This window comes from Mesoplodon densirostris, chromosome 1, assembly GCF_025265405.1.
Source record: "Mesoplodon densirostris isolate mMesDen1 chromosome 1, mMesDen1 primary haplotype, whole genome shotgun sequence".
Lineage (NCBI taxonomy): Eukaryota > Metazoa > Chordata > Mammalia > Artiodactyla > Ziphiidae > Mesoplodon > Mesoplodon densirostris.
Window position 1 is genome coordinate 110,544,637 of NC_082661.1, and position 24,984 is coordinate 110,569,620.

Sequence of the window (24,984 nt, forward strand, 5' to 3'; positions counted from 1 at the left end):
AAAGGCCTGGACACTATATTATAATTTTAACCCTATCACTTCCCATCTGATAGGTGGTACTTTTATTTCTAATTCCAGGGTCAGGCTCCTCATCAAGGGGATGAGAGCTGTATTTCTCTGCTATCTTTTCAGATCCCTAAAGTATCATAAACTTGCCCCCTTTTTTTTTTTTTTTTTCTTTTTGCGGTATGTGGGCCTCTCACTGTTGTGGCCTCTCCCGTTGCGGAGCACAGGCTCCGGATGCGCAGGCCCAGCGGCCATGGCTCACGGGCCCAGCCGCTCCGCGGCATATGGGATCCTCCCAGACCGGGGCACGAACCCGTATCCCCTGCATCGGCAGGCGGACTCTTAACCACTTGCGCCACCAGGGAGGCCCAAACTTGCCCCTTCTTTTCCTACTAAGCTATCACAGAGTTGTTTACATCTATATGTCAGGAATTATTTTTGATATTTTATGGTCATTCTACCTCTTCTCAATTTTCTACAATAGCTTTAACTTCCAACAGCATGTTTAAACAAAGATGTTCTACTTCTAATTTTATTTTGAAATTTAATCTAAATCTATGCTTGTCTCTCATGTTGAACCATTCAATTTTCTCCAGTGTTTCCCTAAATTTCAGAATTTGTATCTACAAGCCATCTTAAGTGAGCAGTTCATGTAAGAGAGCACAGACCTATTTGTTGACAGCACCAGAAGTTCAGCAAGATGTCCTGCAGTAATTCCCGCAGGCAGCCCCAGGGGCAGAGTTGATGAGAGAGTACTGTGCAAAGAAGCCATAAAGCCTCTGGAGAAGAAAGGATGGCGCTGTGAGGTCAACAGCAGTAGCAGCAAGCACAGCCAATTTGAAGGAATGTGGACAAGCAGAGCATGGAACTTTTCTCTTCTGGATTGAGCTGCGAAATAAGTGTCAACAATCTGCTATAAATGGAAACTGAAAGAGCGGGGCCAGAGGAGAAAAGCAGGAGGGTTGGAGCAAGATGAAGTAATAATTATCTCCTTCCAGTTGCTCAAGCCAAAAACCTGGAGACATTCTCAACTCCTTCCTTTCTTGCATTCCTCCCACTAGTCCATCAGCAAATCTCACTGACTCTACTTTCAAAATATATCCAGAATCCAACTAATTCTCCACAGGTCTGCAGCTACTGCTCTAATGTGAGCCACCACCTCCCGGGGCCAAGGCTGCTGGAAGAACTTCCTACCTGGTGCCCCTGCTTCCACCCTTGCTCCCGCACAGCAGTCACAGAGATCTCCTAGAACAAGCTCTCCAGGGGCCTCCCGTGTCACCCAGGATACAACCCAGAGTTCCTGACACAGCTTACAGGCGAAATCCTACATGAACTGACCTTACTTCACCGACCCCATCGCCTACCATGCTCTGGCTCGTTCCCTTCCCTCTGCTCCGCTAGAGACGCAGTGATCTCCTCCTTGCTATGTTTTGAACATGCCAAGCACATCCCACGTCAGGGCCGCTCTATGTGCTATTTAATAGCTCTACTTGGAATGTTCTTCTCCCACGTACCCCTATAACCCAGGCCCTCACTTCATTCAAGCCTCTACGTAAATATCGTATTACTTTATCAATCCTGTATAAAAGAAAACCCCCTGGTCACTCTGTCCTTACCTTGTTTATTTTTTTGTCTTAATACTTACCACCTAATGTGTCACGCACTTACTCATACATCTCTTTATTAACTGTCTCTCCCCGCCCCTCACCTGCCTCAAGTGAAATATAAGCTCCATGAGAATGGGGGCATTTTTGTTCTCGTTGTTCAGGTATTCCTAGCTCCTAGGACAGTACCTGTGCATGCAAAGTACTCACTTCATGTCATTTGTTGAATCAACGAACGAATGAAAAGACTATCAAAACAAGACTCAGAGAACACGGTAAGGAGAAGCCAAGAGTGCGTGCATTTTGCTTTGGTGAAGAAATGGGGTTTGGGGCACTGAAAAAAGAAAACGAGAAATCCAAACCTAAGAAAACTTTCCGGTGATTTCAGCGAGCAAACAGACAGAGGGTACAGATACTATCCAAGCTCTTCAGAAATAAAATTGTGGCTTGGTTCTGGGAAAATGTGATAATGAAACACAAAACATTCCAATAAAGATGGCAGAACAATTCAGAGTCTGGGCTAAGAAATACAGGTGTGAAATAAACCATTTTAAGGGAAGACTTCGGTTAATCATCTGTCAGTTTTTGTGGTTGTTTCTTTGTTTTGTTCTTTAGAATAGAAAGTTTTTATCTGGAACAGAAAGAGGCAAAGACAAGCCATGAATATGGTTCAAATAATCATCTGAATGCCATCCTGTGGTCACAAACAACGTTTCAGGTGCAGAAACAAGGGCATAGTGGAAAAGGAGGTAAAATGCAAATGCAGCACTAAAATGCATCTATGAAACACTGATCAAGAATGTGTGCAAACGAAAGGGAGACTGAAATATTTGGTGTTGCTTTAAAAGCCTAAAGAGAAAAATTAAATAAAAACAACTAAGCTGATAACATCAATCCAAAGGCATACTGGGAAGGCACAGGCTTCAGAGAACATGCTAGAAGATGAACAAAGACAGACTTCATGCCTGATAGGGGGAAAGTGGGGAAAGGAAAACAGAGAATAAACACTTAAATCAGAAACACAGAGCAGAAAGACAGTTCCAACTAAGGAAATAACAGAGAGTGGGCCTGCTTCAGGGAAAATGGCTTCAACAACAGAGGAAAAAAGGAGGTAAATAAAGAACATCTAGGGAGATTAGGGAGGAATTATCAAAAGGAGGAAAATTTAAACTAGAATGTCAGATAAGCCAAATTGTAGAGTAACAGGAGTAAAAGGGAAAAGAAAAGGAAGTCATAAATGTTCAAGCGTAGCCTCAAAAATGGCATAAAAGACACCAAAATTAGTTAAGTGGGAACACGTGATTTTTACACGAGATGCAGCATTAAGGTGCAGATACAAGAATGAAGTAAATCACTAACCAGCTCTCTGACCTTGAACAAGGCACTTAACCTCTCTGGGACTTATTTCCTCTGTTTAAAAAAAAAATGTGTGTGTGTGTGTGTGTGTGTGTGTGTGTGTGTGTGTGTAGGGGAAGTCAAAAATGGGTGATCATTCTAAAGTCTTTTTTCCTTTAGCTTATTAAAGAGGAAAAGACAGGAAAAGCACAGAACTCTTTTAAAGAAAGAAATCAGAAAAGTAGAAAATTTTCTAAATGAGAAGGGTAAGTTAAGGACACTTCTGCATAGTGCTTTACAATTAAAAAAGTGCCTTTACATGCAAGATTATATACATTCCTCACAGCAAGCCTGAGAGACAGAAAAGGCAGGCATCACTTAACACCATTTTCCAAATGGAATAACTGAGGCTCAGAAAGCTTAAGCAACTGGCTCAAGGACACAGAAACAGTGGCACATCCAGAATCCAAGCCAGGTTTCGGAGCAGCACAAAGTCCACTATTCTTCTACGTTCAGATGCTCTCCTCCTGTGTGACTAAGGTTTTGCAGGAAATTTTTGTGGCTTATTAGGCGGTAGATAAGGGAAGAGCTATAAACATTTTTGAAAAACCAACAACCTGTTAATTTAAACTAAAATTCCTTTAGAATTAAAGAAGTTACCATATGTGTAAACTACACGTACACTAATTCACCGTACAGAATGTGTTCCTACAAAGTTGAACTTGGTTCTCACAGCCTATTAAGACCACTCTTTCAGTCCACTTGCTTCTCTTTTAAAACAGTAAAGCACTATGCAAAACTGCTACTATGGAAGTTGTAATATTTTCAGCCTTTCTGAATACAGAATAATTGACTTTGATCTTGAACTCTGACGTAGCTATTAAAACATTAAACAAGCTGCTTCAACTAGTACATCCTGGGAGCCAAGAGTATAGAGAAAGTGGCAGAAGTAGATTGAGAAGGCAGTTTTGTTCGGTTTTGTTTGTAACATCTAAGAGGACTGACACCACATCTCTATGGTAGTGATAATAAAGGATCAGGTCTTTCCTTATCCTACCCTTTGCTCTAAAAGCCATAATCAGCTAGAGCTGCCCAATTAACTGCGGGACTGGGGAAAATCTCAGGAATAGAATCTGCTGCTTATTGGTCTTATTTTGTCACTCCTTCTCTTTATGTACATTTTAATTGAACAGAGTAAGTTTTAGACAAAATTTCAAAAACATGTATGATTCTAGTAGTTTTATTGTAACAGGCAATGTCTTCCTTCAGAGTGGTTAAGAAACTCCAACTGAGTGCTTCCCTGGTGGCGCGGTGGTTAAGAATCCGCCTGCTAATGCAGGGGACACGGGTTCGAGCCCTGGTCCGGGAAGATCCCACATGCCAGAGCAACCAAGCCCGTGCGCCACAACTACTGAGCCTGCGCTCTAGAGCGCGCGAGCCACAACTACTGAGCCCACGTGCCACAACTACTGAAGCCCGCACGCCTAGAGTCTGTGCTCTGCAACAAGAGAAGCCACCGCAGTGAGAAGCCCGCACACCGCAACGAAGAGTAGCCCCCGCCGGCCCGCGCGCAGCAACGAACACCCAATGCAGCCAAAAATAAATAAATAAAACAAATAAATTTTAAAAAAAAGAAACTCCAACTGAATAGTTGCACATTTTCCCAGGATCTGCACTCCTCTGCATTCTTCTTCCTCTACCCCAAGTAAAGGCACCTATGATTTCTTACAGCCCACATAAAGCTACTCCTCACAAATCAGCAGGCTGTGACTCCTTCCTCTTGGACATCACTGCAAGTCTTCTTGATGGAAGAAAGGGTGTGAGAAAGGATAAAGGATCAAAGGGCAGTTTAAGGGCAAAAAGGGGGAAAATCCCAAAAAAGGATCAGAGAAAGTGGAAACTGGAGCTCAGTGGCCACGATCATGTTCCTGTTTTTTTTCCTGTATTTCTTCATCTTTCTTTTGTAGTTCCTCTTTTAAAGTAGCTGGACAAACAGTGGCCAGATAAGCGTGCTGGAAGCAGAAATTTGGGAGAAATCCAAGAATACACTGAATGAGCCACAGCCAATTATAAATTATACATCATCTGATTACCAGGCCGTGACATGCACAAAGACCATACAGAACAGACAGTGTAAATGAAGAACATCAAATCTTGGTCAGAAAACCTGAATTTAAGTCCTGGTATGCAACAGGATTTCCAACAAGTGACCTTTTCCGAGGCTCACTTTCCTCATCTGTAAACAGGGATAATACACCAACGACCTAAATATTTTAGAGTTGCTGTGAAAATCTATGTGAGAAAAAGACCACACGGTTGAGGCAAATACCTTTTAAAATCACTATAATGTCGTAAAGGATAATAAAACCCTTAACTGAAGACCCTCTCTGCAATCACATATAGGACCCATATTCTGCCTCTCTTAGGAGTATAAGCATGATCCAGGCAGATAAATTTAACTGGCTTTTCAGTCGCTATCTGAAACAAACACTGTAATAAAAGAAGTTTCTACAGTCCAAAGATAAACTACAATTATTCACATACAAGGCTAATGCTCTCACGGTCAACAAAATATGTGTATCAAATTTGAGTTCCAATAGTGTGCTAAGTAATCTACATCTTCTCATTTAATATCCTACTCATACCCAGTGTAGTAGAAAAAGCACAGGGCTTGATGTCTGAATGACCCTAAGTTTGAATCACAGCTAGGTTATCGTAAGTGGTAGGCCTTAGCCAAGTCGGAGCTAAAATATCCTCAGATGTACAGTAAGAATAATGCTACCGATTTCATAGGATTAAAATTACTGTGACCACATCTGTATTGAGCCTAACCTGGTGCCTAGCGCACTGAGGCTGCTCAGTACATGGTGGCTGGTAATCGGACTGCCTTTCCATTCCCCCAAAGCAAGCAGCTTTAGTTTCTTTTAAGAATGCTTAAACTACACAATCAAACAAGATTCCCAAAACCTCTCTCAACCAAGAAGTACAATGAAAGGGATTCCCTAAAACCACTCACAGATCCTGAAACTGTGTCCCTAAAATTAATGTAAGCATAAGATCAAAATCTAAAGAGTTTAAAACCCATCCTTCCTTCACATGATCTGTGTAGTCAGGTGATCTAAAGCCTCAACGGCCCTTCAACCGCTGGCACTCCTGAGGAAAGAAGTGGCTATTCTCTAACAGCCTCCCCATTAGGAGGCCCTTTTGTGAGAGCTAGGCTGACTGCTGTCCCTTCCCTGAGAAGGGCAGTTAAAAACAGGAAGATAGGAGAGAAGAGGATTTAGCTTAACTTGGAAAGCTAACTTAACTAAGGAAAGCAGAGCAAGGAAGATTCAGGACGTTATCTTCTTCGTGACTTCGCCTGAAGCTTGTGCCCCAACTACATACATACTTCGGTCAGTTTTGTACAGTTACGTTAATATGCCTTCAAGCTTTCCTTCCTCTAGGGTTTATGGCTATATTCAGATTCGATCTATAACAAATTAAAAATATATATACGTACATAAATGAGAATTGCATTAAAGACCGAAGCTGGCATTTAATCAGGCTCTTTTTTCCTTTCAGCTTAGTGTTAAGCAAGTGTTCACCTTTTTTTTTTTTTTTTTTTTTTGGCGACCATATGATATTAAGACACGTGCCTTCATCCAGCAACGAAGCAGCAATGCGTAAATGAGACTTTACATTGTCTTTTCTCACCAAATTTTCCTGTTTAGAACTTTCTTCATTGCGTACGCCTAGCCTTTTGGGCAGGCTGAGAGTCACACATAATGACTGTCAAAACAGATGGTCTGACACACACAAAAGAACTACTGGGAACAGTTAGTGTCTGTGTACAAACACCCACGTGTGATGATCTCCTCAACAATCTCCTCAAACTCACAAATTCAGACAGAGATTGATGGTGGAGGAGGGTGGAGGAGGGTGGCCTGGAGTGGAGCTGGATACAAAGAAAAGATTAAGATCTGGGGAGTGAAATGGAAAAGAACCACAAGAGAGTACAGAGAAGGAGAGTCTATCATCTACCATACTGAGGAGGGAAGAGCGATCCGACTAGGTAGGAACGGAAGAATCTGCTGGGGAACAACTACAATAGTCAAGAGAAAACAAAGATTTCACCAAAACGAGACTTAAGAGTGAGCCAATTCCATGGGGTTTTTGGGTTTTTTTGTTTTTCTTCCAGGAAGCTACAAAACAGTTCTTTTTCAACAGCGGGATTATACTAACAAAAGCAAATAAAGGAAACCTATGCTAAAAATGTAACCTACCTATACTGCGCGGTCTGAAAACGGAAATACTTCTTCCCCCATTTAGCAGTGGGTTTCAAAACAGCAGGGATGAGGGAGAGGGATGAGAGCTGTAAGAGGGGGAGGGGAACAGCCAGGCTCTTCCTGAAAGTAAGGAGCCTTCGGCCTAAATGCTTATTTTACATGTACCTTTCTGTGGTCAGCTGGCAGGTTCCTCCTCACTGAACACAACATTCGACTGTGGAAGTCGGAAGCTTATGAGTGGTTCAAAGCCCACGGGGAATTTAAGAGCCGCTGCAAACACAAGGCTGATGCAGAACCAGCACTTGCTTCGGGTAGCACTCTAATAATCCCCGTCGGGTGCCTAGAGCTCCAGCGAGGTTTGACCCGACTCACTGTGCAAGGGAAAAGAGAAAACTGCAAAGTTCAAGGAAGAGCCTGAGTTTAGCCAGAAGCCCGTGTAATCAGACGCAGAAGTGTGTGAGCCGGCAGGAGGTGGATGCTATCCGTTTGCTCCACCGGGTGCTGCACAAGAAGGAAATCCCTTTTGCACACAGACACTGCGTTCCCTCGCCCCGCGCCCACTCCCGGCACACACTTACTTTCGTCCGGCCATTGATCTTGTAGTTGCCCAGCTTCCCGTTACAGTGGCGGATCAGGTCGTCCATGCTGCTCATGAGCAGCCCGATGGTTTCGCAGCCGGGCTCCTTGCCCTCGATCCAGGTGATCTTATCGCCTCGGATGTCCTTGGACGAGTCGCTCTTCTGGCTGACCAGCTGCCCGTCCGTGAACTTGCCGGTGTCGTGCAGGGCGCGCACCTCGTCGCCGATCTGCTGCCCCGTCTCCTTGCCCAGGAAGTCGTCCACCACGCAGATGCCGTGCTTGTTCATGCAGGGCACGATGTACTCCAGCGCCAGCTTCAGCGCCGGCAGCGGCTTCGTCTGCCCGTTGGGCCGCAGGCCGCCGCCGTGGCTCAGCGCCTCGCCCGGCGCGCTGCTCGGCGGGTACAGGTTCGCCTTCTCCTGGTACAGCGACGAGCGGGCCAGCGGCTCCTCCTTCGCGGGCTCCGCCTCGGCGGCGGCCGCCGCCGCCGGGCCCTGGCCGCCGGGCGCCGCGCGAGGCGGGGACGCGGCCACCGCGGGGTCGGCCGCCGGCTTGGCCTTCGCCTTCGCCATCGCCGCGTCTCCGGCGGCCCGCGGGCCCGCGGCCTCGGCGACGGCGGCGGCTCTGTCCCGGCGCGGCGCCGCCTTCCTGGCCTCCCTGGCCCCGGCCCCGGCGGCCCTGGGCGGCGGCGCGGGGCCGGGATGCTGGGGCTGGCCCGCTCCAGGGACGAGGGCGCCCTCGCCTCCCTGGCACACGAGCTTGTGCTTCTTCCAGTCCTGGCGCTGATGCTCCTTGCTGCAGTAGAAGGAGCTGCGGCAGCGGCTGCAGCGCAGCAGGTTCTCCATCTTCCCGCACAGCTCGCAGTACTGCCGGTCTCGCTCGCTCGGGCTCGGCCCGCCGGGCCCGCCGCTGTCATTGGCCATGGCGGCGGCGGCGGCGGCGGCGGCGGTAGCTGTAGAGGCGGCGGCCGAGCAGGAGGAGTGGCGGCCGGACGGCCTCGCCTGGGGTCGGGGAGCGGGCGGAGCGGCAAGGGCCGTCACTGCGCCATGCACCCGCCGCCCCTCGCCTCGGGAGGCCGGCGCCCCGCGCCCTCGGCCGGGCCGCTTCCTCGTCCTCCGGTCCCGCCGCGCGGCGCCGGCCGCCGCCTCAGCGCCTCATCGCCGCCGCGGGCTGAGGGAGCGCGGCCTGCGCGGCGGACGGCGACCTCCGCTCGGGCACGCGGGCCCGGCGCGCGAGACCCGCCGCCTCGGCCGCCGCCGCCTCAGCGTCCCAGGCGGCCCGGCTCGGCCCGGGGAGCAGCGCAGGGCGTGCGGGCGCCACTCGCTCTGCGCGCTCTGCACGTACACCACGGCCCCGCGGCGACCCGGGCGGGCGGCGCGCGATGGCGGGGGGCGGGGCAGGGCGAGGGGTGGGCCGAGGGGGCGGTGGCCGCGCGCTCGCGCTCGGGCGCGGGCGGCGCCCGGGCCGTCTCCGCTTTCCCGCACTCGGCCGGCTGGGCCTTGGAGCCCGATCTGGCGCCCTTGGCGACCCCGCGAACTGCGTCCGGGGCGGGCCCGGGACGCTGCTGCGGCCCGCCCGGGGACGCCGAGGGGCAGGCCCGAGAGCGGCGGAAGGGAGGGGGCCGCGCCGCCACCGCCGGGCCCGCGCCCCGGGCGGTACCGACACCTGCTGGGCAGAGCGCGGCCGCGAGGTCGCCGCGGAGCTGGGCGGCCTTAATATGGCTGCTGTTTGTGTGCGGCTGACTGGGTGTGTTCCAGGCGCGCTCCAGACTACGTTGCAAGGTGGCTGCTGCCACCGTCGTGTTGCATCGGAGGAAACGGAAATTCAGAGAAGTAAAGTAACTTGCCCAAGGTCACGCAGAACTGGGACGGAACCCAGAAACCAGACTCTAGGATTCTAAGCCTCCTTTTTCCATTACGCCAATACAGCCTGTATTTCAGGAAGGCCCGAAATTGTTAAAAAACAAAACTAAGTATTGCTGCGGTGTCAGTCCAAGCCCCTGTGCCCCGTTTGAGCTAAATTTAAAAGTACTGAAATTCGATGCTTTTTTTTTTTTCCACCATTTTTAAATCCTGTGAAATCTTGCGGAGTTTAAACCCTCGTGAAAAAATGTTTGGCTGCCTAGTCGACTAAGGTAATCAAGGCTCATTTCAGGGTCCACATTCAGGCACTTAAGCTCAAACTGCTGGAAATGCTCCTGAGAAGTGGATCTGGCCGGGGCGCGGGGCGGAGGGAGGGCAAATGGGCATTACTGCATTAACGACTTTTAAGTTTAAACAGAAGTATCTCTTATTATTAGAATTTGTGCTATGCTGACGAGTACAATTCTTTCTTTTATAGTACATAAAAACCTTACCAGAAATAAGCCAAGGGTGTTTCTTTCCGCCCTGCCATTTATTTTTGGAATAAAAAGGGCTGTGATTGCGATGTTCACCATCTTTATTGAGCACCTGCTAATGTGGGAAATGCTGTGCTGGGCTTGTGTACCATCTGAATAGACTGCAGGTAACTTCAGCAGTCCTTGAGATGTTAGCCTTCCAGATTAACAGCACAAGAGCTGAAATGTGTAAGGTTAAAAGCAGAATAATATAGGGACTTATAAACCACTTTGTAAAATATTTTTTAAAAAACTAGCCTGAATCCAGAAACTCTTCATCAACTACACAGAACTTAAAACTGTCATTAAATTCTGCCATATAAATAAACAGTACCCTGGGGATCCAATCTGGTGAAAGAGGACAGTAATTCCAATTAGCTTGGCCTTTGGAAGACAGATAAGTTCCGTGCAGGGGGCAGACGTGTAAACAAATAATGACAACCTAGAGCTCAGAGTAAATGCCCTAAGAGAGGGTGGATAGGATGGGATGGGAACAAAGAAAAAGGAATTGCTAGCCCTGCCCATTGTACTAATCAAGATTTCAAATCGATTAATTTAGAAAGTCTTAAAAAATGGCTTAAAAAGTTAGCTTTTAAAACGTTTTGACATACGTAAATTATAAAAGTAAAATATAATTTCAATACAAGTGAAATCTGACTTCCTTTGCCTCCTTTTGCTGTAGTAATGATAACTGATTCTTAAGTAGTCTCAAGTTTGCTAGGGAACACTCATTCTACAAACACTTGATTCTTCTAAATTAAGTTATTTGTAGATATTAAAAGTAGTCCAGCAATATCTTTAAAAATTACTATTTAGGTCTGCGGCATGCAAAGAAGTGTATTTACATCTCTCTATGCTTTTTTCATGTATTTTCATTGATATCTACCTAAAAGATTAGGTGTCCGTATCAAAACCTTTATTAGCTTTCATTTTGTTCCAATTAAGTATACAAAATCACAAACTTAACATGTGTATCTTGAAAATACTTAATTAGTCAAATGTGACACTTTCAAATTTTTCATGAATAGAACAAATATAAAATGTTGTTTCAAATACTTCCAAAGATCTATGATTTCAGAATTTTCACTTATTCAGGTTTAATAACCTGTGAACTCATTCCAAATTAGTGAGGTTTCACCAAACCATCTGCTGACCATGCAATAGCCAGTGAATGACAAGTTCACCAAGGAGATTCTAGAACTCCACGGGCATGTAGCTGTTGTCATTTATTCAAATGTTATAGAGAAGATCCACACTGTCATGCAGGAATTTATCTTATAAACACAGGGTACTTACTATTATGTGCCAATCTCTGTTCTAAGCATTTTACAAATATTATCTCATTTAATCTTTACAATCACCATGAGATGGGTACCATTATTATGTCCATTTATAGAAAATGAAACAAGAGTAAGGCAATGAGATGAGTAGCACTAGGGGTGTTACCTAATACTTTAGGGAGAACAAAGGCTTGTATCTCCTGAAGCCAGTAATTAGTACAACTTTTTCCCTGTCCCAAACCTAATGAAGATCAACTGTTCTAAAACCTGAAGGATGAATTCAAGGAAAGGTGCTGTCATCTCCATATCACACCAACTTGGAGGAAAGCTAATTGACCACCTCTTTCACTTTCCTTTGTTCTTCTGGCCATGTTTACTTAAACTATAAAGCAGTAACCACTATGAACTGATGAGAGACTTACAAAAAAATAGAGGCAAAATTGAGATTAAATGCAAAGGACAGAATTAAATGAGGAAATGAATTTAGAAATGACTGTGTCGAGTCTTGAGGAAAGCCCAGTTAACAGGCTTTGCCTTCAAGGGACTAGCCCTATTTCTCCTTTAAAAATGTTTAAAATGCACAAGAGAGCATCTTTTCTGCTCAGGAAATAACACATCTGATTGTTAACTAATGACCTTGTTTCCCCATCTGGGACAATCTTGTTTTAATACATTACAGAGAACAGAAAAATCACAAGTACAACATAGGCATCCCACCAAGATAAACAGGAAGACGATCTTCAAGTTCTGGGAAAAGCAACTAAAAATTTGAGCCATTTTCTAACTATAATATCGGGACACACACAAGTAGGTGTCTTGGAAAACAGCACCTGCTCTCTTCTGCCAGATGCACACATGCGCTGTGCTTCCCCACGTACGTCGAACCAGGTTTACTGTCTACCAAGGTGGTTCCCTTATGAAAATAACATATTTAAATAGACTTTGTATATATTCAGGAAAATTTATCTATCACCCACTTTATCAGCTTATGATTTAAAACTTACCCACTAATCCAGTTAAAAATTGATCATCTCAAGAAATATAACATGAAACTTTAGAATCATTCCTCGTTATAATGATTTGTTTATTTATTTACATAATGTATATAAATATAATGGGTCAATATAATTACACTATGAGTTGTTTTTTATTGTCATTGTTGTTGTTAACAAACATTACCTTAATGTTGAACCCACTTTTAATGTAGTCCCAATCAGTAACTTATACCAACCCAGGTTAAAAACAGCTCAATTTTTTCTGTAACTCTTTTTTGTGGGAAAAGGTAAACATACACAAAGATAGAGATAGTAGTATAATCAACCTCAGCCCTGATTAGGTAAATAATTATCAACTTCAACAATTATCAACATTTTTATATTCTTGTGCCCCCCCATTTTGCCTTTTCTTTTTCTTTTTTTTGGCTGCAGGATCTTGGTTTCCCGACCAGGGGATTGAACCCGGGCCCACGGCAGTGAAAGTGCGGAGTCCTAACCACTGGACTGCCAGGGAACTCCCTCCGTTTTGCCTTTTTTTTAATTTATTTTGTATTGAGTTATAATTGACATATAACATTGTATTCATTTTAGGTGTACAACATAATGATTTGATACATGTATATTTTATGAAACAATTACCATAGGAAGTTTAGTTAACATTCATCACCTCACACAGTTAGTCTTTTTTCCTTGTGATGAGAACTTTAAGATCTTCTCTCTTAGCAACTTTTTTAAATTAATTAATTAATTAATCTTTGGCTGCGTTGGGTCTTCATTGCTGCGCGTGGGCTTTCTCTAGTTGTGGCGAGTGGGGGCTGCCCTTCATTGCGGCAGGCAGGCTTTTCATTGCAGTGGCTTCTCTTGTTGCGGAGCATGGGCTTTAGGCGCGCAGGCTTCAGTAGTTGTGGCACGTGTGCTCAGTAGTTGTGGCTCCTGGGCTCTAGAGCACAGGTTCAGTAGTTGTGGCGCATGGGCTTAGTTGCTCCGCGGCATGTGGGATCTTCCCGGACCAGGGATTGAACCCGTGTCCCCTGCATTGACAGGCGGATTCTTAACCACTGCTCCACCAGGGAAGCCCCTCTCAGCAACTTTTAAACCTGCAATACTGTATTGTTAACTATAGTCACTATTCTGTACATTAGATCTCCCAGACTTACATATAACTGAAAGTTCGCACCTTTGGACCGTTTCACCACCCCCTCTACCCACTGCCTCTCGCAACCACTAATCTATTCTTGGTATCTATGAGTCAGTTTTTTTATTTTTGTTCTTTAGAAACCACATGTAGGTGGGATCATACAGAATTTGTCTTTCTCTGTCCGACTTATTTCACTCAGCATAATGCCCTTGAGGTTCATCCATGTTGTCGCAAAAGACAAGATGTTCTTCCTTTTTATGGATGAATAATATTCACATATATATACATATATATGTATACACCACATTTTCTTTATCCATTTATCTATCAATGGTCATTTAGGCTGCTTCCATAACTTGGTAATTTTAAGTAATGTTGCAATGAACATGGCAGTGCAGGTATCTTTTCCACTTAGTGTTTTCATTTTCTTCAGGTAAATACCCAGAAGTGGAATTGCTGGATCATATGGTAGTTCTATTTTTAATTTTTTGAGGAACCTCCATACTGTTTTTCACAGTGGCTGCACCAATTTATACTCCCATCAGCACTGCACAAAGCGTTCTCTTTTGACCGTATCCTCACCAACACTTATTTCTTGTCTTTTTGATAATAGCCATTCTGACAGGTGTGAGGTGATAGGGTGGTTTTGATTTACATTTCCCTGATGGTTATTGATGTTGAACACCTATTCATGTACCTGTTGACCATCTGTATGTCTTCTTTGGGAAAATGTCTATTCAGACCCTCTGCCCACTTTTTCATTGAATTGTTTGTTCTTTTTCTGTAATACATATAGTATACCAGATATATGATTTGCAAATATTTTCTCCCATTCTGTAGAATGCTTTTTATTTTGTTGATGTTCTTTTGCTGTACAGATCGTTTTAGTTTGATGTAGTCCCACGTGTTATTTTGCTTTTGTTGCCTTTGCTTTTGGTGTCAAATCCAAAAAATCATTGCCAAGACAGATGTCAAAGATCTTCCCCCCTATATTTTCTTCCAAGAGTTTTATGGTTTCAGGTCTTACATTCAAGTTTTTAATTCACTTTGAGCTGAGTTTTGGTGTGGTGTAACATAGTGGTCCAGTTTCATTCTTTTGTATGTGACTGTCTAGTTTTCCCAACACCATTTATTGAAGAGACTATCCTCTTCCCATTATATATTCTTGGCCCCTTTGTCATAAATTAATTGACCATATATGTGTGGATTTATTTCCAGGCTCTCTATTCTGTTCCCTTGATCTATGTGTCTTTTTTACTTTTCCCCAGTTCAATAGCATTCTCATTACTTTTGCTTTGAACTCTTTATCAGATAAATTATTTACCTCTGCTTCATTAAGGTTTTTTCAGGGTTTTTTTAATTTCTTGTTCTTTTCTTTGAAACATATTTCTCTGTCTTCTCATTCTCTTTAACTTTCTCTGTCTGTATGAAATTAGGTGAAACAGTTACCTATCTGGTCTTTAAGGTGTGCCCTTGTGTGTGAATGTCCCTGTGCAGTTTGCACGTGTCCAGTGGCTTTGGTGGAAGAGCTGGATTTGAAGTGAGCAGGGCTGCATATTTCCCAGTGGTGTGCTGGCAGTGTTTGCCAGGTAGGAGGTAAGGCTGGGGTTGGAGGGGCTAAAGCCGGAACTACATGCAAGATGTGAGGTCGGGAGCAGGTGCCCTGAGGGAGTTAGGTTTTTCCTGGGTGTGATGGCAGTCTCCACCTTGATTTGGGAGGCTGCTGAGGCCTGAGGGCTTAGGGTTGCACTTCTGTGCTGGTTTCACTTTTGCCCTAGTGTGCAAGCCTTGCTTGGAGGCTGGGTTGGGGCCTGAGGAGTTGCTGCCTCACCACTGAGCTGGCCCCATCCTCTCCCAAGTGTGCACAGGGAAGGGAGCTTTGGAGAAGGTAGTCCCTGCCTGGGAGCTAGTTTCACTCCCTCCCAAGTGTGTGCACCAAAGCGCGTGCTGGCAATGGCTGCCTCAGCCCTGGCCAGAGGCATGGGCCGGGTCTGAGTTGGCTCTGCTCCCTCCAAGAATACACATTCTCAATGGAAACAGCGACCTCCGCCTTCGGGGGGAGCAATGCCAGAGCAAGAGGGGCTGGGGCAGGAGCCTGGTGTGAGCTGTGCAGCGTGTGCTGGGGGGGACCTGGCAGGCAGGCCAGAGCCCCAGGCAGTTTCCAATCTGCTGCCTCTGTGCTGTGCTTGCGCGTTCAGGAGGCTTGGTTTCTTACAGCACTCCGGTAAGCCCCACTGTCTTCCACTTAGCGGGCTTGTCTTCTTGGTGTCAGACCTCAGGACTGGGGTGTGGCTCAAACCCCTTGCTCCCCAGGGCAGGAATCCCTGAGCCTGTGATATCCTCCTCCTCTTCTAGGGGTGTGGGTCCCAACCAGATCACTTCTTCTCCATTCCTACCACACTCCGTGTGGCTCCTTCTTTACAGCGTTGGTTGTAGAAGAGCTGTTCTGGTAGGCCCCAGGTCAATTTCACTGAGGGTCAGTCTATATGTAATTGTAGTTTTGATGTTTTCATGAGGGGAGGGGAGCCCAGCGTCCTTCTACTCTGCCATCTTGATCTCTGCATCTCACTCTTTCTTTTTTTTCAACATGTTCGAACATTTTGTTTCAAGCTTCCTTTTTTTATTTCAAAAATAACATAGATGTTTATTCTATAATTTATTTTTTAAGAAGCCATTTTATTGACTATTATTAATTCATAAAAAGCTGTACGTGTTTAATGTTTACAAAAGATATCTTTGAATATAAGTATACATCCATGAATACATCACCACAGCCTATGCCATAAAAATCCATCTCCAGAAGTTTCCTCCTGCCCTAATTATTTATTACTGTTATATTTTGTGATAAGAACACTTAAGATCTACCCTCTTAGCAAATTTTGAATTATACAATACAGCATTGTTGACTACAGTCACTATGCTATGCAGTAGATCTCTAGGTCTTATTCATTTTGTATAACTGAAACTTTGTACCCTTTGACTAATACCTCCCTGTTTCCCCCTCCCCTTAACCCCTGGCGACCACCATTTTACTCTCTGCTTCTATGAGTTTAACTATTTTAGATACTTCATATAAGGGGTATCATGTAGTATTTGTCCTTCTGTGTCTGGCTTATTTCAGCTGGCATAATGTCCTCCAGGTTCATCCATGTTGTTGCAAAAGGCAGGATTTCCTTCTTTCCTTAAGGCTGAATAATATTCATTGTATGCTTATATCACATTTTCTTTATCCATTCATCCATCCATGCATATTTATTTTCATATCTCAGCTATCGTGACTAAGGCTGCAATGGACATGGGAGTCCCGATATCTCTTCAAGATTCTGATTTCAATTCTTTTAGATATATACCCAGAAGTGGGATTGCTGGATCTATTTTACTTTTTTTGAGGGACCTCCATAATGTTTTCCATAGTGGTACCACCATTTTTCATTCCCACCAACACTGTACAAGGGTTATAATTTCTTCACATCCTTGACAACACTTGTTATTTTTTGTTTTTGCTTTGTTTTGTTTTTTTATAATATCCATCCTAACAGGTTTAAGTTGATATCTCCTTGTGGTTTTGATTTGCATATCCCTGATGATTAGTGAAGTTGAGCACTTTTTCATGTACCTTTTGGTCATTTGTATGTCTTCATTGGAGAAATGTCCTTTCAAGTCCTTTGTCCATTTTTGGGGTTATTTGTTTATTTTGCTGTTGAATTGTAGTTGCAGTAGGTCCTTTATGTAAGGATATTAGCACCTAAGATATATAGTTTGCAAATATTTTCTTCCATTCCATAGGCTGCCTTTTCACTGTTTATGTTTCCTTTGCTGTGCAGAAGCTTTTTAGTGAGATGTAGTGCCACCTGTCTATTTTTGCTTCTGATGCTTATCCTTTATGTGTCATATCCAAGAAACCATTGCCTAAACTAATATTATGACTTTCCCACTATGTTTCCTTCTAAGAGCTTTACAGTTTCAGGTCTTATGTTTAAATTTTTAATACATTTTGAGTTGATTTTTGTGTATGGCATAGATAAGGGTCCATCCAATTTCATTCTTTTGAATGTAAATATACAGTTTTTCTAACACCATTTGCCCCATAAAGATAGCATATTCGTGTCGCTCAACCTAATATGTCCCCCACAAAAGTATATTATTAACCATTTATGAATTGGCATACCTTGTTCACCCTGTCTCCTTTCCTCACAGGAGTTACCTGGATGCTGTGTTTTTAGTTCCCATTCACTTTTTGAGCCCACTGTGATCTGATTTCTATCTCTATCACTACCAAATTGGCAATGATGTTCTAGTTGTTAAATTTAAAAGCCATTTTTATTCCATTCTCAACGGTTTTTTTTTCTTTTATGACATTGACATTTTTGAAGAATGTATATCAGTTGTTTTACACAATGTTCTTCAGTTTGGATTTGTCTTCCTCGTGATTAGAGCTAGATTCAGATTATACACTCTCTGGCTGAAATACTAAGGAAGTAATATCGTGTCCTTTTCTGGGTATCACATTTGGAGGTACATGGTGTCCATCTGTCCTTAACTGGTAATATTAATTTTGATCATCTGGTCAAGGTATTGTCTTGTGTCTCCGCTATATAGTTACTGTTTTTCTCTGTGGAATTAATAAGTAATCTGTGGGGAGACTCTTTTTAAGACCTCATCAAACTAGATATAACATTCCTTAGCAATTCTTGCCTGAACCAAAATAGTGTTTATCCAACTCCACTACTCCCTTCACACTAACTAGTGAGCATTTTACTGTAAGGAAGAGCCTTCCTTTCTTTATTTAATCATCAATATAGACTCATGGATCCTATTTAATTCAGTGGATTATAATCCATTGCATCCTTATTTATTTTTGTGCTCAAAGTGTCCCAGACATGGATAGTAGGAGTTCCTTCAAGACTTCTGTGTCTTTTTTCCATGCTACATATATTTTGTTTGTTTGAGCACTTCTGGTTCAACAAGATGTTCCAGGCTCAAATTATACCTTCCCTGCCTCAACCCTGGGATCAGTCATTTATTCAGTGACCCCTGCATCCTTTTAGTGAGTAATGGTATCTGGAAACCAGGATCTAGATTATAAGTGTGCTTATTGCAACTAGGATATCATTGCTTCTAGACCCTTTCAGCCTACAGACCTAAGTAATCATGAGTTCATACTGATACCTCCAGTCCAATCCAATACCACAAGGTTCTTCCTTGCCTTCCCCTGTTCTTTATTTGTAGCTCCCTTCGTCTGTAGTGTGAACTATGGCTACAGACATTAACACAATTTGCTACAAGTAAAATAGTTTCATAATTACCACACACATACTGCTACCACTACTACAAAACAAAAACAAATATTAAGTTCAAGATTGGTCTGAAGTTCTTTTTTTCTCCTAGATTGAGAATATATAGTCAAAGTACTATGTTCAAAAGTAATTGATTTAGTTTTCATTTTTATTCCCTTCAGTACTATAGTGTTATGAATTTGCAGTCCAGCTAGGGTTGTTTAGTTGTGTTTGCATTCAGTGTTAAGGCATTCACCCTTCCTTATTGATTTAATTTTTTAGATATGTAAAACATTAACATGATTTCAAAGAGAAACTATTAAAGTTTCATTCAGAGAAGTATCTATCCCTATTCCTTCCATCCATCCACTTCACCTGCTTGCCTCTGTGAGTAGCCAGTCTTCTTCTTATTTTCTGGATTATCCATCCTGTATTTTTCTTTATTGAAATATAATTGACATATAACATCATGTAAGTTTGAGGCATGCAGCGTGTTAATTTGATACATTTATATATTACAATATGATTAGTGTTCCTGATACCTTTATCATGTCACAGAACTTTCTTTTTTTATGTTGAGGACAACTAAGATACAGTCTTAACTTTGAAGTTTATAATACAGTATTGTTGACTATAATCAATCTGTTGTGAATTAGAGCTACAGAACTTATTTATTTGCTAGTTGAAAGTTTGTACCCATAAACGTTTCTCCAATTTCCCCATCCCAAGCCCCTGGAAACCACCATTCTACTCTCTGTTTTTATGAGTTCAGCTTTTTTAGATTCCACATATAAGTGAGATCATACAGTATTTGTCTTTTTCTGTCTGACTTATCTCACTTAGCATAATGCCCTTAAGGTCCATCCATGTTGTTGCAAATGACAGGATTTTTTCCTTTCTCACGTCTGAATTTTCTCTCTCTCTCTCTCTCTATATATATATATATAACCCACAACTTCTTTATCTATTCATCGGTTGACAAACAGGTTGTTCTCATATCTTGGCTGCTGGGAATAATGCTGCAATGAACATGGGTATGCAGATATTTTTGAGATACTGATTTCAATTCCTTCAAATATATACTCAGAAGTGGGATTGTTGGATCCTATGGTAGTTCAATTTAAATTTTTTGAGGAACTACCATACTGTTTTCCATAATGGCTGTAGCAATTTACATTTCCACCAATAGTGTATAAGGGTTCCCTTTTCTGCACATCCTCGCCAACATTTGTTATCTCATGTCTTTTTGATAAAAGCCATCCTAACAGGTGTGAGGTAATATCTCACTGTTATTTTGATTTTCATTTCCCTGATGATTAGTGATATTGAGCAAGTTTTCATATGCCTATTGGCCATTTGTATGTCTACTTTGAGAAACCTATTCAGGTCCTTTGTTCAATATATAATTGGATTGTTCACTTTTTTTGCTATTGAGTTGTGTGAGTTCTTTACATATTTTGGCTATTAGTTTTGTATCATGTATGTGGTTTTTGAATATTTTCTCCCATTCTGTAGATTGCCTTTTCAATTTACTGACTGTTTGCTGTGCAGAAGCTCTTTAGTTTAGTGTAGTCCCATTTGTTTATTTTAGTTTGTGTTGCTTGTGCTTTTGGTGACTTATCCAAGAAATCATTGCCTAGACCCATGTCAAGGATCTTTTCCCCTATGTTTTCTTCTAAAAGTTTTACAGTTTCAAGGCTTACATTTGATTTCAGGTTAATTTTTGTGAGCGGTGAAATATAGGTGTCCAGTTTCATTCTTCTGCATGACAATATCCAGTTTTCCCACCATCATTTATTAAAGAGACTGCCCTTGTCCCATTGTGTGCTCTTGACACCCTTCTCAAAAATTAGTTGACCATATATTTACAGGTTTATTTCTAAACTATATTCTGTTCCACTGTTCTGTGTGTCTGTTTTTATGCCAGGACCCTATGGTTTTGATTACTTTAGCTTTGTAATATAGCTTGAAATCAGGTATTGTGATGGCTCCAGTGTTGTTTGTCTTTCTCTAGATTGCTTCAGCTATTCGGAGTCTTTTGTGGTTCCATGCAAATATTAAAATTGTTTTTTCTATTTTTGTGAAAATATGCCATTGGAGTTTTGATTGGGATTACACTGAATCTGTGGGTCATTTTTGGTAGTATGGACATTTTCACCACATTAATTCTTCCAAGAACATGGAATATCTTTCTATTTATTTGTATCTCCTTCAACCTCTTTCTTCAATGTCTTATAGTTTTCAGTGTAAAGGTCTTACACCTCCTTGGTTAAATTTATTCCTAAGTATTTTATTGTTTTCAATGCTAGTGTAAATGGGATTGCTTTCTTAACTTCTCTTTCAGATAGTCTGTTGTTAGTGTATAGAAATGCAACTGATTTATGTGTGTTGATTTTGCATCCTGCAACTTTACTGAATTCATTTATTCTAACTATTTTTTGTTGGATCTTTAGGATTTTCTATGTATTAGATCATGTCATTTGTGAACACAGATAATTTAATTTTTCCCTTCTGCTATGGATGCCCTTTATTGTTTTTTTTCCTTGCCTAATTGCTCTGGCTAGGACTTCCAGTACTATGTCAAATAGAAAAGGTGAGAGTGGGCATTTCTGTCTTGTTCCTGACCTTAGAAGAAAGGATTTAAAATTCTCACCATTGAGTATGATTTTAGCTGTGGTCTTGCCATATTGGCCTTTATTATGCTGAGCGTTTTTATTATGAAAGGATGTTGTATTTTGTCAAATGCTTTCCCATCTATTGGGATGATTATATGATTTTAATATTTAATTTCATTCATACTGTTAATGTGATGTATCACATTTATTGATTTTCATATGTTGAACCATCCTTGCATCTCAGGGATAAATCCCACTTGCTCATGGTGAATGATCCTTTTAATGTGCTATTAAATTTGATTTGCTAGTATTTTGTTGGGCATTTTTACATCTATCTTCATCAGGGATATAGGTTTCTTTTCTTGTAGTAATTTTCTTTTCTTGTAGTGTTTCTTTTCTTTTTTTGTAGTAATTTTCTTTTCTTGTAGTGTTTTTGTCTGGCTTTGGTGTCAGGGTATTGCTGGCCACATAAGATAAATTTGGAAGTGTTCCCTCCTCTTCAATTTTTTGGAAGAGTTTGAGAAAGACTGGTGTTAATTCTTCTTTAAATGTTTGGTGGAATTCACCTGTGAAACCACCTGGTCCTGAGCTTTTCTTTCCTGGGAGGTTTTTGATTATTGATTCAATCTCCATGCCCCTTAATTTTCTGTTCAGGTTTTCTATTTCTTTATGATTTGGTCTTGGTAGGTTTTCTGTTTCTAGAAATTCATCCATTTCTTCTAGATTATCAAGTTTGTTGGCATATGTTTATTCATAGTAGTCTCTCATAATTATTTGTATTTCTGTAGTATCAGTTGTAATGTCTCCTATATTTCTTTTTATAAGCAGATTTGTGTATGTTTTCTTATTTCCTCTTCTCTTATACACAAGATAGCATATTGCATGTACTGTTCTGCATTTTACTTATTTTACTTAATATATCCTGGAAACCACCACATATCTTGTCCTAGAGTTCTTCCTCATTTTTATTACAACTTCATGGGTCTCCATCATGTGAATATATCATAGTTTATTTAACCAGACTCCTATGTTTGAACATTTAGCTAATTTCCTAATATTGACCATTTGTATTTTCTCTCTTTTTCCCCTCTAATCCATCTAGCTAAAAATTTGTCAGTTTTGTGGGGGTTTTTTTTTGAGGTATAATTGATATACAATAGTATATAAGTTGCAGGACTTGTCAGTTTTGTTTCTCTTAGAAAAGCAATTTTGTTTTCATTGATTTTCTTTATTGTTGTCTGTTCTATTGATTTTGGCTATTATGTGAATAATTTCCTTTTTCAGTTCACCCTGGATTTAATTTGCTGTCTTTTTCTTTGTTAAGTTAGAAACTTGAGTCAATGATTTTAGACCTTTCTTCTTTTCTTTTTTAAGCACTTTGGACATCTGACTTTTAAAAAATAGGAACAGGATTTACAAATTATTCAAAGTGAGCTGCATATGTAATACTGACATGGAGTTATTGAGAAAATACTGGTTTTAGTTGTTTCCAGGTAAAGCAGTCTCTAGTAACATGTCAACCAAGAAAATATATGCAATTGATAACTAGCCTTAGATATACTACACTTTATACACTTAAAGGTATAAATTCCTCTTTAAACGTTACATTAGCTGCAATCCATGTGTGTTAATATGTTGTGTTTTTATTTTCATTCAGTAAAATATGTTTTGCACTAATATCTCTTGTGATTTCTTCTTTGACCCGTGGCTTATTTAGAAATGTGTTATTTAATTTTCAAATATATGGAATTTCCAGAGGTCTTTCTTCTGTTGAATTCTAATTTAGTCCATTTTGATCAAAGAACATACTCTCTATGATTTCAATCCTCCGTCAATTTTGGAGGCTTATTTTATGACCCAGCCTATGGTTTATTCTGGTGAATGGTCTTTGTATGCTTAAAAAGAATGTATTTTCTGCTGTTGCTGAGTCAAGTGTTCTACAGATGTCAGTTAGGTCAAGTTGGTTGATAATGTTCAAATCTTCTGTATTCTTACTTATTTTCTGTGTACTATCAGTTGTTGAGAAAGGATGTTGAAATCTGCTATAGTTATGGGTTTTTCTTGTTCTCTCTGTTCTGTGAAGTTTTGCTTTTTTATATTTTAATGCTCTATTATATACTCAATTGAAATTGTATGCCTTCTTACTGAATTGATCTTTCTATCATTAGGAAATGTCCCCCTTTATTCCTGCTAATTATACCTTTCCCAAAGCTTACTTTGATATTAATATAGCCACTTTATCTTACAATTAGTGTTTGTATTGTAGTGTATGGTATATTATTTTCATTCTTTTACTTATGTCTCTATGTTTTTAGCACATTTCTTGGAGATAGTATATAGTTGGATCTTGCTTTTATATTCAATCTGATAGTCTCTACCGTTTAACTGAAATATATAGACTACGGGTCTGCAAACATTTTTCATAAACAACCATATTGTAAACTGGTCTCTGTCACAGCTACTCAAATCTGCTATTGTAATGTGAAAGCAGGTATAGAAAATACATAAACATATGCACATGGCCCTCTTATTTACAGGAGGCTTCTTCTGCTTCTGCTTGTTCTGTTTCTCTTCTTGATTTCCTGCTCTTGCTTCTGCTTCCCCTCCTCCTCCACCTTCTTTCTCCTTCTCTTCCTTACCCTCTTCTGCCCCTTCACTTTCTCTCTTCTTTGGTAGAGTGGTGTTTTTCTGCCGTAATTTTCCTTAAGCACAAAGAACTTCCATATTCTTCTTTAGTCCAATTCTGGCTGGCCAAAAATAATAATAATAATTCTCCCACCATTTGTTTGCCTGAAAACTCTTTATTTTGCCTTTATTTTGAGAAATATTTTTGGACTTTCCTGGTGGTCCAGTGGTTAAGACTCCATGCTCCCAATGCAGGGGGCCCAGGTTCGATCCCTGGTCAGGGAACTAGATCCCACATACCGCAACTAAGACCTGCAGCCAAATAAAAAAATAAATATTTTAAAAAAAAGAAAAATATGTTTGCTGGATATAGAACTCTAAGTTGAGGGGTTTTCTTCTAGCCAAACATAGTTGTCCTTCCATTGTGTTCTGGCTCTATTGTTTCTGAAAATTGTCTTTTGTGTTTATTACCTTTGGTCCACTGCTAACGTGTTTTATTTTCTGAATGCTTTTAAACGTTTCTCTTTTTCACTAGTTTTCAGTGATTTGACAGTAACATGACTTGGTGTTGTCTTCTTTGTTTTAATTCTGATTAACTTCATTGAGCTTCCTGGATATGTATGTTTATAGTTTTCATCAAGTCAGAAAACATTCTAGCTATTGTTTCTTCAAATAGTTTTCTGCTCTCACTTTCCTGAGATTCAAATAATACATATATTAGACAACTTAATATTGTCCCGTAGATCACTGAAGTGAAGTTCTTTTGTTTTTTCCCCTCAGTCTTTTTCTCCCCTCTGTGCTTTCATTTGAAAACATTTCTTCTGCTGTATCTTCAGGCACATGATCTTTTTTTTTTTCAGTGTCTAGTCTTCTGATAATCCCATCT

The 24,984-nt window shown here is 41.4% G+C and overlaps 1 protein-coding gene across 1 annotated transcript in view; it reads right to left on the minus strand.

Moving 5' to 3' along the window:
• Positions 1-9,130, minus strand: part of EGLN1 (egl-9 family hypoxia inducible factor 1) — a 60,946-nt gene extending 51,816 nt beyond the window's left edge. The window contains exon 1 of the mRNA XM_060107778.1: positions 7,792-9,130. Coding sequence (XP_059963761.1) covers positions 7,792-8,715 — 924 coding nt within the window. The 5' untranslated portion in view covers positions 8,716-9,130. The remainder of the gene's footprint in view (positions 1-7,791) is intronic.
• Between the last annotated feature and the right edge of the window lie 15,854 nt (positions 9,131-24,984).